The following is a 13,314-nucleotide window of genomic DNA, read 5'->3' on the forward strand; positions in this document are numbered from 1 at the left end:
GAGAGAGGAGTCTTCAAATCACCAACTATAATTGCAGATTTGTCTATTTCTTCTTACAGTTCTATCAGTTTTTGCTTCATGTATTTTGAAGATGTCATTAAGTGAACAAGCACTCAGGATTGTTACGTCCTTTTGCTAACCTGGCCCCTTTAACATTATGAAATGATCTTTATCCTTGGTAAGTCTTTGCTCTGACATCTACTTTGTCCAATATTAACATGGCCACTCTTGCTTTCTTTTGATTAGTGTTAGTGAGGTATATCCTTTTCCATCCTTTTAATCTGTCTGTCCTTTATTTTTAAGATGTGTTTCTTGTTGGCAGAATATAGTTGGGTCTTGTTTTTTTATCCAATCTGATAATCTGCTTTTCAATTGAGGTATTTAGAATATTTATATTTAAATTTCTTTAAAAGATAACTGACTGTTTAAGCAAAAATAGTAATAAAGTGTGGAGCTTATAACACACGTAGAAGTAATATATAAGGCCACAACAGCACAAAGGAGAGAAGAGAGAAATGGAAGTTTACTATTGTAGGGTTCTCACACTGTATGTCAAGCTGTCTATCACTGGAATGTAGACTAGATTAAAGACGTAATCTACAACCCTAAAGCAATCACTGAAATAACAAAACAAAGACTCATACAACTAATGAGCCAATAAAGGAGATAAAGTGGAATCACAACAAATAATCCAGAAGAAAGCAGAAAAAGAATACAAAGAACAAATGGAATAAATAGAAAACGAATAGGAACATGAACAAGTAACTGTAAGAGACAATATTTCAAAGATATTTTATTCAAAATTCTCCATCTAGGAGAAAAGATATATAACAATGTTTACACATGCTTTAATAACTTACTTCACTGTACAACTTCCACTCTATGTAACAGTACAATAAACCAGCAAAAGAAGACAATCGGTCAGCACTTAAATAATCTATCATGTACAAAGCTTTGAGTGAGGGGCACAACAAGGTACGTGTAAATTTTTTCATGACTGAGGTACAGCGCATCAGTCATCTACTTCCGTGTGTGTCTAAAAACCAAGATGACAACACCTTTCTCCTTAGTGATGGGAAAGGCTATTAGGACCCTTCAGAACAGGACATCTTGGTCTTGGTGAAATATGACGGCAAGGGCTGAGGGGCTCTATCACTTATATCCCTTTTTATAAATACTTTTTCCCTTTTGTGTACTTCCATAGTTTTAAATAAAAATATCTTTTTATGCTTAAGTGTACTATTATGACAACACTGTTCTAGGACAGAATTATGTTAATCAGTTATTCTATAGCTAGCAAAATGGTCCAAGCATATTAAGGAAACAAAAGAAACTGACCACTTAGTTCTGCCAAAGCAGCACCCAGTAAAACAGCACATCAGTAAAGTTTCTCCTGCTATTCCTCATACAATGCAGGCAGACATGGTAACAACTTCAAAACTAGGGGCAGAAATATAAGAAGGGAGAAGACAAAATAGTATTCTCTGTTCCTGAAAAAAGATCTCATTATTTAGTACATTCTCTACTGCATTGAATAATCTCGGCGTTACAATGATTGCCAAGTCAGAGTACGACTACACAAGAGGACAACAAGATGACTGACTAGTGAAATCTGAACTTCTTCCAAGTAATTATATTTTCCAAGGGCAAAAAAAAGGCACAGGAGGTACACATTCCAATTTGGCTCAAAAATAATGAAAATTAATTTAAAAAATTGGCAATAACTGCTAACACACAAAATCCAATTTCCTGTACTTTCCTGACAGAGCTCAACAAACAAACACACACCACTCTGATTGTGGTTCACCACGATTGGGACTATACATACTGCTTGACATTTCCACACAGACCCAATATGAAGGAACTAAGTCTACAAGTAGAAGCTAATAATTAATTTCAATTGACCATCTGCTTGGCCAATATGTTCTTCCTAAAGCCTAACCTATGTTCAAGCTAACTCCTGTTCGTGGAACTGAAATGATTTAGATGCTCTAATTCTCAGCTGATTGCAAAAGCATTACAGTAATCCCACATGCCAAGGAACCTCAAGAGATGGAAAGTCGACTAGCAGTACATCTGTGAAAGCTAACTCACATTTCACTTTGATACATGTAAACCATAGATCGTAAGTTTCAAAAAACAGTAGTTGTGGTCAAGTTTACATCCTGTTATTATATCTTTAAAAGATACCAATAATACGTATTATAATTGTAAACATAAGTCTGTATCCAAAGGGAGCACGTCTAGGAAAAGCTGCATCCATTGTAATGATGCACCTGACATCCCCTGACAGACTTCTTGTGACAACTGTAGTGTAACTTAACTGCCACTGCCGGGTAGGACTGGGGCATGACCCGAGGGAGTGACGCTTGCCACACCCCTGGGCTACCAGAGCAGCAATCATGATTGTGACAAAGCTCGCTTAACAAGCCACACATTCAAAACGTCATCAGAACATCTCGTTCTTGTACACTAGTATAGAGAGGTCTTCCGAAGATAAAGGAGTGCAGGCCTGGTTTAATCTTCTCAGCCAGAGCCATTATTATGTTCAGATCGCCCTCTGCTGTTAAATCAAGGTCTGTCTTCAAGTTCCGAAGAGATTTAAAGGGTTTCTTCCCCTTCTGCCTACAAATAATGGAAAAAAAAAAAATACATATATATATATATATATATATATATAATATAATATAGAAAATGTCCCAAGGGAACAAAATGAGAAACAACGCACAAAGGTTTTCCTTCCATATACTTTTACTCACGTGTCATCTTCTATATATTTTATTAGCGTCAAGGCTTTTCTGTGAAGGACGAGTAGAAACTGTGCAAGGAAAGTACTCCTGAGAGATAAACCAGGTTTCAAATGAAAGACCTACGAGAAAATGAAGCGTGTTAATGAATCATTTGCTCCCATTCTACGTACGTGGCATGTTGCCAGCAGAGTGTTGACAGTGTCTGGCAGACAACACGCGTTAGGGCCGGTCTCCTCAATCATTTCCCCTGAGGCCCTGAACATACAGGATTATAGCCGGGGTTGGGGGGGAGGTTAGGGGGGTGCGGGGGGGTGGTCTGGAAGCAATCTGACGGTTCTTTGAAGTCTTCTATCTTACCCTTGAAAATAGACTCGTATTTTGCATTCTACCTCAGAGTGTATCCATATTTATTATTAAAACTCATGATGTAAGTTACCTCCAGTTGTGTTACTTAACTTTTTCTGCCCACATCTTCAAATAAAATTGATGCTCCCACAAGTGGAGCCATGCTTAGACTACGGTTTTGAGATATTCATATCCCTCTACTCTTGGGGCGTGAGGGTGCATGTGGAGCGGTAGAAGGATTTTATCTCAGCTTGAGAAGCATGGAATGACTTGACTACGAATTATCCTTGAACTTTGCAATATGTCACAGACCACACAGACCTGGATCCAAAATTTCCAGTTAACCTAAGGATCTTATCATTTCAGTGCTACATCCATGACACTGTTTCCTGGCCTGATCCCCAGAGTGATATTATGATAAAGCTCTGTTATATTAAGAAAGAAGGCCCATATAATCTGCATTTTCTTCAAATGTATAATTAAGCAGGTTTTTTCAAAAGAATGAGACAATAAAGATACTATCATTTAAATAGAAGTATACTAAGTTTTAAAGACATTTTTGGCTCAATTAAGGCAAATAAAAAACATACATCCCCACCACCCCCCATAAAAAAGAAGAAAACACCTTGAGTTATAGGTTAGTGCTTGGAATTAAAACATTTATTATTTGCACTGGGGAATGTTGCATCTTTAATTGTCACTATGCAGGCTACTCTCACTAACAATTCAAAAGAAAAATCATGTAGACACTTGAGAAAGACTAGAGACAAGACAAAATGACAGTGACTTAATTCCATGAAGTTTATAAGTATATAGCACAGGCATTGTAGGATATATTAAAAAAGAAAACATATCAGATCATTCACTCGGACAACCTCAGGTTTAACTTTTACCTGATCCAGGAAGGCTTTTACTAGAGTGTCTCTGTGTAAGACATCTTGAAAAATATTCCTATGAAGAAAACAGTCCAAAGGTTGAAATGGCTACACAATGCTACTTTCCACAATCCCTCACTCCAGCCAACAAATTAAATTCTTAAAAATGGGATATTGTATGTAAACATATTTATAAAAATTAGATGTACATATTTGCAGATATAAAATATATAAAACATTTGTATATTACTGGAGTTTGTCATGCCACCATGTAATTAATTTTCTCTTAAAGATACAGGCAGTCCCAAGGAGGGTGTGTATGTATCTCTCAACCTATTATAGTACCCTCACCTTATAAAAAGAGAGCCTTATACAATTAGTGAACATAATTACCAATTCCTGCATCTCAAAAAAATAAAACAGCAACAAAAATAAACACATACCACTAGCACCAAAAACCACCACAAAATAAAAGGCTAACTTTATGCACTAATAACTCTAATAAGCAGTTTAGGAAGAAAAAAGGTAAAAAGACGAATGCTAAGAAACATTGACATGGGAGGGCCAGCCCGGTGGCATGGCAGTTAAGTTCACACACTCCACTTCTCCGCAACCCGGGGTTTGCCGGTTTGGATCCTGGGTGCGGACATGGCACTGCTTGGCACGACATGCTGTGGTAGGCATCCCATATATAAAGTGGAGGAAGATAGGTACGGACGTTAGCTCGGGGCCGGTCTTCCTCAACAAAAAAGAGGAGGACTGGCAGTAGTTAGCTCAGGGCTCAACTTTCTCAAAAAAAAAAAAAGAGAAACATTCACATGGGATTAAGGAATACACTCTGACGATTACCTGCAACATCTTGACCACTGAGTTTGCATCGACAAGCCCATCACCTGGCAAGTAACATGAACCAGCTACTTAAGAAACTGCTACCCACACTGGCAAAATGATCAGAGTAAGCAGTTAAAAGACGTGATGCACACTCAAGAAAATGTGTATCTAACACACCACCCAGGATGTAGCAGGTGCTTAAAAAAAAAGATTGTTCCCTTCTCAGGTCCAAACCCCCTTGATCTTTTCTCTTCTTCCTTCCCTCTCCCAGCCTTCTACTTCCCTAAAGAATTTACTGGGATGCCAGGTTATACTCAAGTCAGAGGGGCAACATGACATTTAATAAGGTAAACAATTTTTAACTGAAAAGACAGGTTGAAAATAGGATCATCATACAACTGACAGTAGTGGCAGGGAAAGACGTATGCGTGCAGAGGCAAGTAGGAAAGTACCTAAAACTTCCTCGTTTTAGGAGATGGGTGTGGCAAACTACAGAAGGAGGAAACACGGGAAGGGAAGAAATCAGCATCTTGTGACCACTGGCTGCCTAACTGGTGGCCAGCGTGGGCGCTGACAGGCCCCTTCTCTGGCATGGAGAGAGAATAAGGCATTTAAGTCTTGTGTTCTGAATATACTTGTTCACAACTGAATGTCTTGGTCATAAGTGAATTAGCTGAAGCAAAGTGTTAAAAAAGAGTATTTCCAGTGACTGATTTTTCCTGTCCTGGCAGTGAGTGAAATTATTTTTAAAACTTAAAATGAAAAATATCTTAAGAATAAAGAATAGTGTTTAAAATAAACTGAAAAGTAAAATGTCTATAATAAGTAAAAGTTAACAATACCCAATCCAGTGGTTGCAAATGTTATGTTTGGACAACTGCGTGTCCAGAAAATTTACTTAGAGCTGGAAACAAATTTTAAAAATTCATGACTTGACTTTGCTATGATTAGCAAAACAAGACTAGCTGGCTAAGCACAGTTTGTCACATCAGTGAAGCAAACATACCTGGCTAAAATGAGGAAGAAATGTGAAAAGCATATACCTATCTCCTCTAAAGAAAACGTACTAGATGGCTGCAAACCCATTCTGAAGTTCACTGAATTCCCCACAAAAAGCTCTCAAGCAATCTATCAGAAAAGAAAAAAAAAAATACTCAACACTTTAGGACAGAAGAAAACGTCTGGAGGCACAGAGTGATTCTGAGAACTTCTACACATGTACTGAAATGACCAATATGTGAAAAATTAGTAACCTGGAATTCCAACTTTGACCAATTTTTTTCCTAAGCCAATTCCCCTCACACTTTCTAAGGAACCAGCTTGGAGAGCTGGGAGAAGATGGGCCCAAAGGAGCCGTCTTCCTGCACCTGGAGCACAGGAGGCTGGGGGTCCCTTGGACACGGTGCTCCTTTTCTCTTTCGGTCAGCGCCTTCTGTGTGGCTCCTGGTGCCCCACATGTCTGCTGCCTCAGCTCCAAATTTTTCTTAGAAACACAGGACAGGGTTGGCTGCTCCAGTTGTGCTGCTGCTTTACACACTCAAACCGGATTATTCCAGTTAACATTTACTGAGCACATTCTGTGTGCCAGACACTGTAAACTAACTAAAGAGAACCGTGATAGTATACCACATTTCTTTTCCTGATTTCAGAACATCCTTTAAATGTTTGCTTGGGGTTTTATAATTCAGATTTATCACCATTTTCTTCTGCCCTAACTGGGTCCACATTCAACATTTTAGTATTACGATTTTTCTTTTTAACTTACTGATCACACTTTAGGGTAAGAAAGGAATAACACAGTAAAAAGTGCAGAGTAAAAGAATGCTCTATTAATATATTTTGACAGTTTTGGTGTATTTTATATTCATACATCAAGAAAAATAAGACAGAATTATTTCTTTGGTTTAGTTAATAAACCTTTTAATGACTTTAGTCTACAAGCGATATTAGGGCTGGGGCTGGGGCTGTCTGGTTGGTCACTGTTTTTCTTTTTTTGTTGAGGAAGATCAGCCCTGAGCTAGAGATCAGCTCTTTTTGCTGAGGAAGACTGGCCCTGAGCTCACATCTGTGCCCATTTTCCTCTACTTTATATGCAGGATGCCTACCATAGCATGGTGTGCCAAACGGTGCCATGTCTGCACCAAGGACGTGAACCGGCGAACCCCGGGACACCGAAGTGGAATGTGCGAACTTAACCGCTGCACCACCGGGTCGGCCCCTTAAGTAGATATTTTTAAGGACTAACCTAACCTATCTTACGGGAAATACAATTATATTAAGAAAAATAGACATTTAAGAAAAAATGCTTGATTAACCAAATTATTTCTTCAAGCATAATTCTCCTAGTAATATTTATTTCTTTTTAAATGCAGACTTCCTTGTTTTTACTCGTAAAAGATACAACTTCATAATACTGCTTAACGACAAAATCAAAAGACAGGACATTACGTACAGATCAGGAGTGAAGCTTTCGTCTGTGTAGATGATGGTGTCCTGAGCCATGTCCTCTTCCGAGGTGGCCCTCCAGAACGCTGTCAGCTCTGACCTCATGTATCTGCGCTGATTGTAAATATGTTCATGACAGGGCGGCATCTGCTTGACGGTGTTGACATCCACATCTATGTGTGTGGTGGGATAGGGAGCATACATGACTTGCCGGAAGGGTAGCACAAAGCTTCCGGTTGAATCCTGTCGTAATGACAAGAAAATTTACTGTCTTATATGCCAAAAGATATGAAGAATTTTTTTTAATGAAAAAAAAACTGGCTTTGATTTAGCAAATCCATCTCTAGAAATTTATCCTAGGAAATTAATCATGATTGTGTGCAAAGTTTTAGTGATGTGTGCAGTACAGTACTGGTTTAAACAGTGAAACAACCTAAACATCCAAAAAGAGATGTGATTAATAAACATGGTTTATTATTTAGCTGCTAAAAATTAAGTTGCCAAAGTTTATGTGTTGATACTGAAAAATGTTCACAACATATTATGAATAAATGAGGTTAAAACATGCAGAGTATAATCCAATTTTGGGGGAATGGGAGGGGAAGATATGAAAAAAATACAAACAGAACAAAAAAAAAGACCAGAAAGATATATGATACTGGCTCAACACAAGGTAACATAAGGGAAGCCATACTGTAGAAAAGAAACACGATTGTAACTCTGAATGACCTCTGACTAACTGACCCACCTGGATATGCACCCACCAGGAGATCCACCTGCTCTGTAGAGTCTATGATCTCTGCTTGTGCATGTACCGCCCAGCTGAGATAAGACGCTATCTTCATTCTTTTGAGTTCCTTAGCAATGTGATGACCCCCAAATGGAGAGACTGTGCTGACAGCTATCATCCATGAAAACTGAAAGATCTGGTGTGGTGACTCCTGGGTCAACATTCCTATCACCCTCCCCTATAGCCCACTGGCCTGTATAACTACTTCAAGATTCTGTGCCCCCCTTCAGATGGTTCTTTTGGACATTAGTCGGCCATCTTCCCTCTTGTTAGCAAGCTGTAATAAAATGCCCTGTCTCTGCCACCATCCTGCCTCTTGTCGACTGGCTTTTGTCTCACGGCGAGCAGATTGTGCCCTATGTGCGGTAACATACATGCCAACATATCAACGGTGGTTATTCATTGGATTATGAGATTACAAACGACTTTTTATTTTCTTCTTGATTGTTCATATGTTCTTTTAAATCTCAATGAATATGTATTTTTATAAGTAAAAAACACACTTCTTTCCGGGTACAGTCAGTTGGGTACCAGCTGCCATGTCACAAGGACCTACTGTGTATGAGGCAGTGTGGTGTGTGCCATCAACAGAAGACAGAACCGACACAATTTTTCACTCTATCATCTTTGTAAGTAAACCTTTTTCCATATATAATTGCTTCCTTAGGATAGATTTCCAGACGTAGAAATGGTAGGTTAAATCTTTGAATATTTTTAAGGCTCTTGATATATAATGTCAAAGTATTTTCTAGAAGTCTGTATAATTTACACCTGCATGGAAAACTCTTAAATATTTTTTCATTAAATTATAGTTTCAAGTTTTCCTCTATGCATCCAGTATAGGTCCCTTTCAGGGATAAAATTATATGATTAAATGAGAGAGTGCTGAGGAAATAAAAGTACTAAGTATCTTATTATGCCTTTGATAGGAAGAAATTCCAATTTTCAGATTTGTACAATTCAAATCAGAAATGAGTTCTTTAAGTATTTTCTGTATTTAAATACTATTATTGAGCTCATAGCATGCACATTATTGAAAACTCAAAAGCTGAATACAGTTTTTATTTGCAACAATTTTTCATATTTTTTCTTTCATTTTGCTATGTATATATCCTCAAGAAAGCAATCACTGTGACAAAATCACAAAACCATTAGGAAATCTCTTTCTTCACGTCTTTGACTATTATTGAAACATCAATAATACAATTCTGGTAAAGTGAATAATTGTCTTTCCCACAATCATTGAAAATAATTGCTAATTTACATGTATCTGTTTTTTTCCTTGAAAAACAGGCTAAAGTAGATAAAAGAAAAATGTAAAATAATTTTTTCTAATACACACATGTAAAGGAATTCCTCAAATCCACTTTTTAAAAAGACAGGAAGCAGCTTTAAATTTTTTTTTCAATAAATGAATATGATACATAAACACAAAATGGTAACACAAAAATTCAAATCTGTTCAATAAAAAAGAAATGTTCCCATTTCAGATGTGTGACCTGATTCAAGTACATATTGAAAAAAAAAATAATCCTGAGGCCAGACAGGCAGCTATAGGAAACCAAAGAGAAACACAAAGAAAGATATTCCGTGATGTTTCACTGATACTAACTATAAATCCACGGACACACACGCTATGCTCAGACCTGTGTAAAGCAGGCGGCTCCTTGGCATACAACATGAGATGTACTAAATGCTAATATTCAAAATATATTCATAAAGAGTCTCAAAAATGATTTTAAAACATTGGTTTCACTGTGATAAAGGGAAGCTATACCTTTAGCAGACCTTGTACAAAGAGCCCTGACTCGTATTTGAATGATGATTCTGCTTCACATAATCGGGAGCATTTTCTCTCTGCTGGAGTCAGAAAAAGGCATAATGTTCTTACTATCTGTAAAAAAAAAAATATTTTAGCATTAAAATATGAAATAAAAAGGCCACTGGTTTGCTTATGAAAGAAACTTGAATAGAAATTTCCATTGTTATTGTCAATAAAATACATCCGGAGAAATAAGCATTCCTTAGTCCCCTGGAATAGTCCGTGGGATATAACAGTTGTTGCTTAAAATAGGGATTCTGTGGTCAAATAAGCTTGAGAGATGCCGGTAAATTTACTGTACGATATCTCAAAACCTCTAACATTTGAATACATATTGCGACTCTCCAGGTAACTCAGAGAATATGCAAACTTTCTCAAACTTATTTGACCATGGAACTCTTATTTCAGCAGGAAATAATGACCCAATATAATTATTGATTGTATATCTAAACCGAGCAGCAAGTGTTTTTCAAACAAGAAAACAATTTTGGACAAGAAAACTAAATGCACTTAAATTAGGCAGAATTATGGCTTCTGTTTAATAGTTCTCCATGTGAAATCCCACTGTAATGAGTAATAGTGTCCAAATCCTTCAACAGAATGAGAATTAACTCTATCATATTTGATTTGAAATAAGCACATCACTGGTTGAGGTTTAGAAACCTATGATTCTAACAGGATTTGATCACTAGCTCTATTAGGAAAAACAGAAAGCCATGTAACTACACTGGAATTCAGACTCTATTCAGAGAATTTTTATATCAAAGCAGTGGCTTTCAATCCAGAGCAACGACAACCTTTTTCTCAAACTGAAAGATAAAAGAGGGGCCGGCCCCATGGCCGAGTGGTTAAGTTCGTGCACTGTGCTTCGGCAGCCCAGGGTTTCGCCAGTTCAGATCCTGGGAGTGGACATGGAACCGCTCATCAGGCCATGCTGAGGCAGCGTCCCACATAGTACAGCCAGAGGCACTCACAATTAGGAGATACAACTATGTACTGGGGGGCTTTGGGGAGAAGAAGAAGGAAAAAAAAGAAGATTGGCAACAGATATTAGCTCAGGTGCCAATCTTTAAAAAAAAAAAGCAAGAAAGCAGCACACTTGTTGGGCTTCTGTGTACATATTAAAACAAAAAAATCTTTAAAAAAAATAAAAAGGATACAAGAGAAGCTATTAAGTCAGAAGAGGATGTGGGATGAAAAAAATGTTTAAAAAACACAGAGCCCCAACCACAGAGCCCTTATCCCTCCAACAAGGGACTGGGAAGTCCCTCTGTGGACCTGAGGCTTCGGGGGACACAGATGGAAAGCTAGCTACCTTCTCAGGGTAACAGAGATAACAAGAAGTCGCTGGATACAACACAATCATAGAAGTAAACTAATCTTTCATAAATGGTTGTATGAGAAATATTATGTTGGTAAATTAAAGGTCATGTAAATATACAAGGTAGCTTATTACAGAAAAAATTACAAATAGATTTGTCAAGCAAATAACCACTCCTAACAAATTTCCTGTGTAAAACTTAAGAAGAAAATTTAGGTTTAATTAAATTGATAGATAGGTGCACTTATCTCTTCCGATTTAATGGTCAGCGAAGAAAAACAAAAAAATCCCTTGCTTTATTGTCTAATGCTTGGAAAGAAACCGTTCATTAATTCTTTATTAACTCATGTAGCACTGAAGGAAGTGGTCAGAAACGTTATTGAATAAAGTATAATCTCCATCCACCACTTAATAGCACCAGGTCCCCAAAAGGGGCAGATACAGGAGAAAAGCGCGCTAATGAAATCAAGATAAATGACCAGATAACATTTCTTTGGAATTAGTACCAAAACTACATGGCTATCTTCATGTTTATTAAAGACAACATCGGGAAGTAGAAGACACATTTTTAAAAAAATACCTGATTTTAAAATATTCTCAAAACCATTTATACAAGACTGAGACTGGTATTTATGAATTATCGAAATTAAACTGATAAATGGCTTCTTATTCAAACAGCTTACTTTAAACTCACTCTTGCCACACAGGGTGCCGCAGTAATTTGGTCAGATTATATTGCCTCCTTATACTATTAGACCATCTTAGACGGCATCCTAACCTTTAAATTACAATCCATGATATGTTAGCAGTATTAAAAATCAGATTATTTGCTAGATTGTAAAATAAATTACCTTGTTTACTTTCTCTGCACTGCTGCCTACTACGACGGAACAGCCGCAGGTCTGCAAGTGTGAGCTAATGGCACTGTAAATTGAAGAGAGAAGATGAAAAACACTGGCTGTAAAACACTTTCACAAACTAAAAAAAAAAACATAAAGGCAGGCGAGCTTCAAATAACTGAGGGGAGCTTTGCAGGACGAAGACCAAAGCTGCATGTCTGATGCCACCTGTATGTCCACAGTCCTTCACATTTTCCACATGCCTTTCAGACATTCTCTCATTTGAACCTTAAAACAACCCAGTTGGTAAAATATCACCATTTTGTAACGGAAGCAACGGAAGTGTAGAGAGCTTAAGTGATTTATTTAAAGTCAAATGGCATTAAATACAGCATTATGAATGGCTGACACTAAGCAGAATCAGGACTCAAGTGCTTCTGATTCAAGCCATGTAAGGTTCTAGGTTAAACACACTCGTGCCCTTGAGATTCCATCATGAAGACAGAGGTAAAGACTGTGGACATAAAGCAAGTACTTTATCCTTTCACTTCTCATTAAAAAGATTAAATTTCATAATACACAGTTGTAAAGAAACACAAAGTAGATGAGACTATACACGTAGAGAGAGCACTTAGCACAGGGACTGACACATAGGCACTCAATAAATATCGGCTATTATTAGTGCTATTTTCCTTAGAAGAAATATAGACAATCTTAGCTATTAGCTATTATTATCTGCTTATACTGTTTTAAGTGCTTAATACGATTTGTCTACTCAATGCCTACAGCAACCCTACGAAGTAGGTACTATTATTATTATTCCCATTTTACAGATGAGGAAATGGAGGCACAGAAAGTTCAGCAGCTTGTCCAGGCTCACATAGCAGTAACCCAGGAAGTCTGGTTTTAGAACCCACACTCTCAAATACTAAAATCTACTGTAAGATGGAAAGGATCAGTACAAATATGAATAATTTTCTCTTCTAGGCCTAAATACGTTAAGTCCATCCACAGTGCAACTTAATTTGAAAGGGTTCTGTGATACTGTGATTTATAAGAAATATATATTTGGTTATTCAGATATTTCTCAAATATATTTGCTCTTCATCAATAGGTTCTGGGTCACAGCTCTCAAAACCCTTGGGATTTCCTAAGTGTTGTCCGTGATAAAGGTGTCTTTTGTTATGCGAATGAGGTGACTTCTGGAAAGCACCTAAGGATGGGGGGCTGGCTGCCCATGGAGCCAATCCTGTGATTAGAGGGTTCGAACTTTCAGTCCCACCCCTTGACCTGGGG

The 13,314-nt window shown here is 37.5% G+C and overlaps 1 protein-coding gene across 11 annotated transcripts in view; it reads right to left on the reverse strand.

Annotated features, from left to right (window-relative positions):
• Nucleotides 1-766: 766 nt before the first annotated feature.
• C9orf72 (C9orf72-SMCR8 complex subunit) overlaps nt 767-13,314 on the reverse strand; it is a 31,478-nt gene continuing 18,930 nt past the window's right edge. For 8 of the 11 annotated variants that reach the window (XM_070248078.1, XM_014735370.3, XM_070248076.1 and 5 more), the window contains 6 exons: nt 12,031-12,103; nt 9,814-9,930; nt 7,254-7,489; nt 3,989-4,046; nt 2,760-2,869; nt 767-2,625 (listed from right to left, as the gene is read on the reverse strand). In XM_070248078.1, coding sequence (XP_070104179.1) covers nt 2,439-2,625; nt 2,760-2,869; nt 3,989-4,046; nt 7,254-7,489; nt 9,814-9,930; nt 12,031-12,103 — 781 coding nt within the window. In that variant the 3' untranslated portion in view covers nt 767-2,438. 11 annotated transcript variants of the gene reach the window in all.

The sequence above is a fragment of the Equus caballus genome, chromosome 23 (assembly GCF_041296265.1).
Source record: "Equus caballus isolate H_3958 breed thoroughbred chromosome 23, TB-T2T, whole genome shotgun sequence".
In the NCBI taxonomy this organism is placed as follows: domain Eukaryota; kingdom Metazoa; phylum Chordata; class Mammalia; order Perissodactyla; family Equidae; genus Equus; species Equus caballus.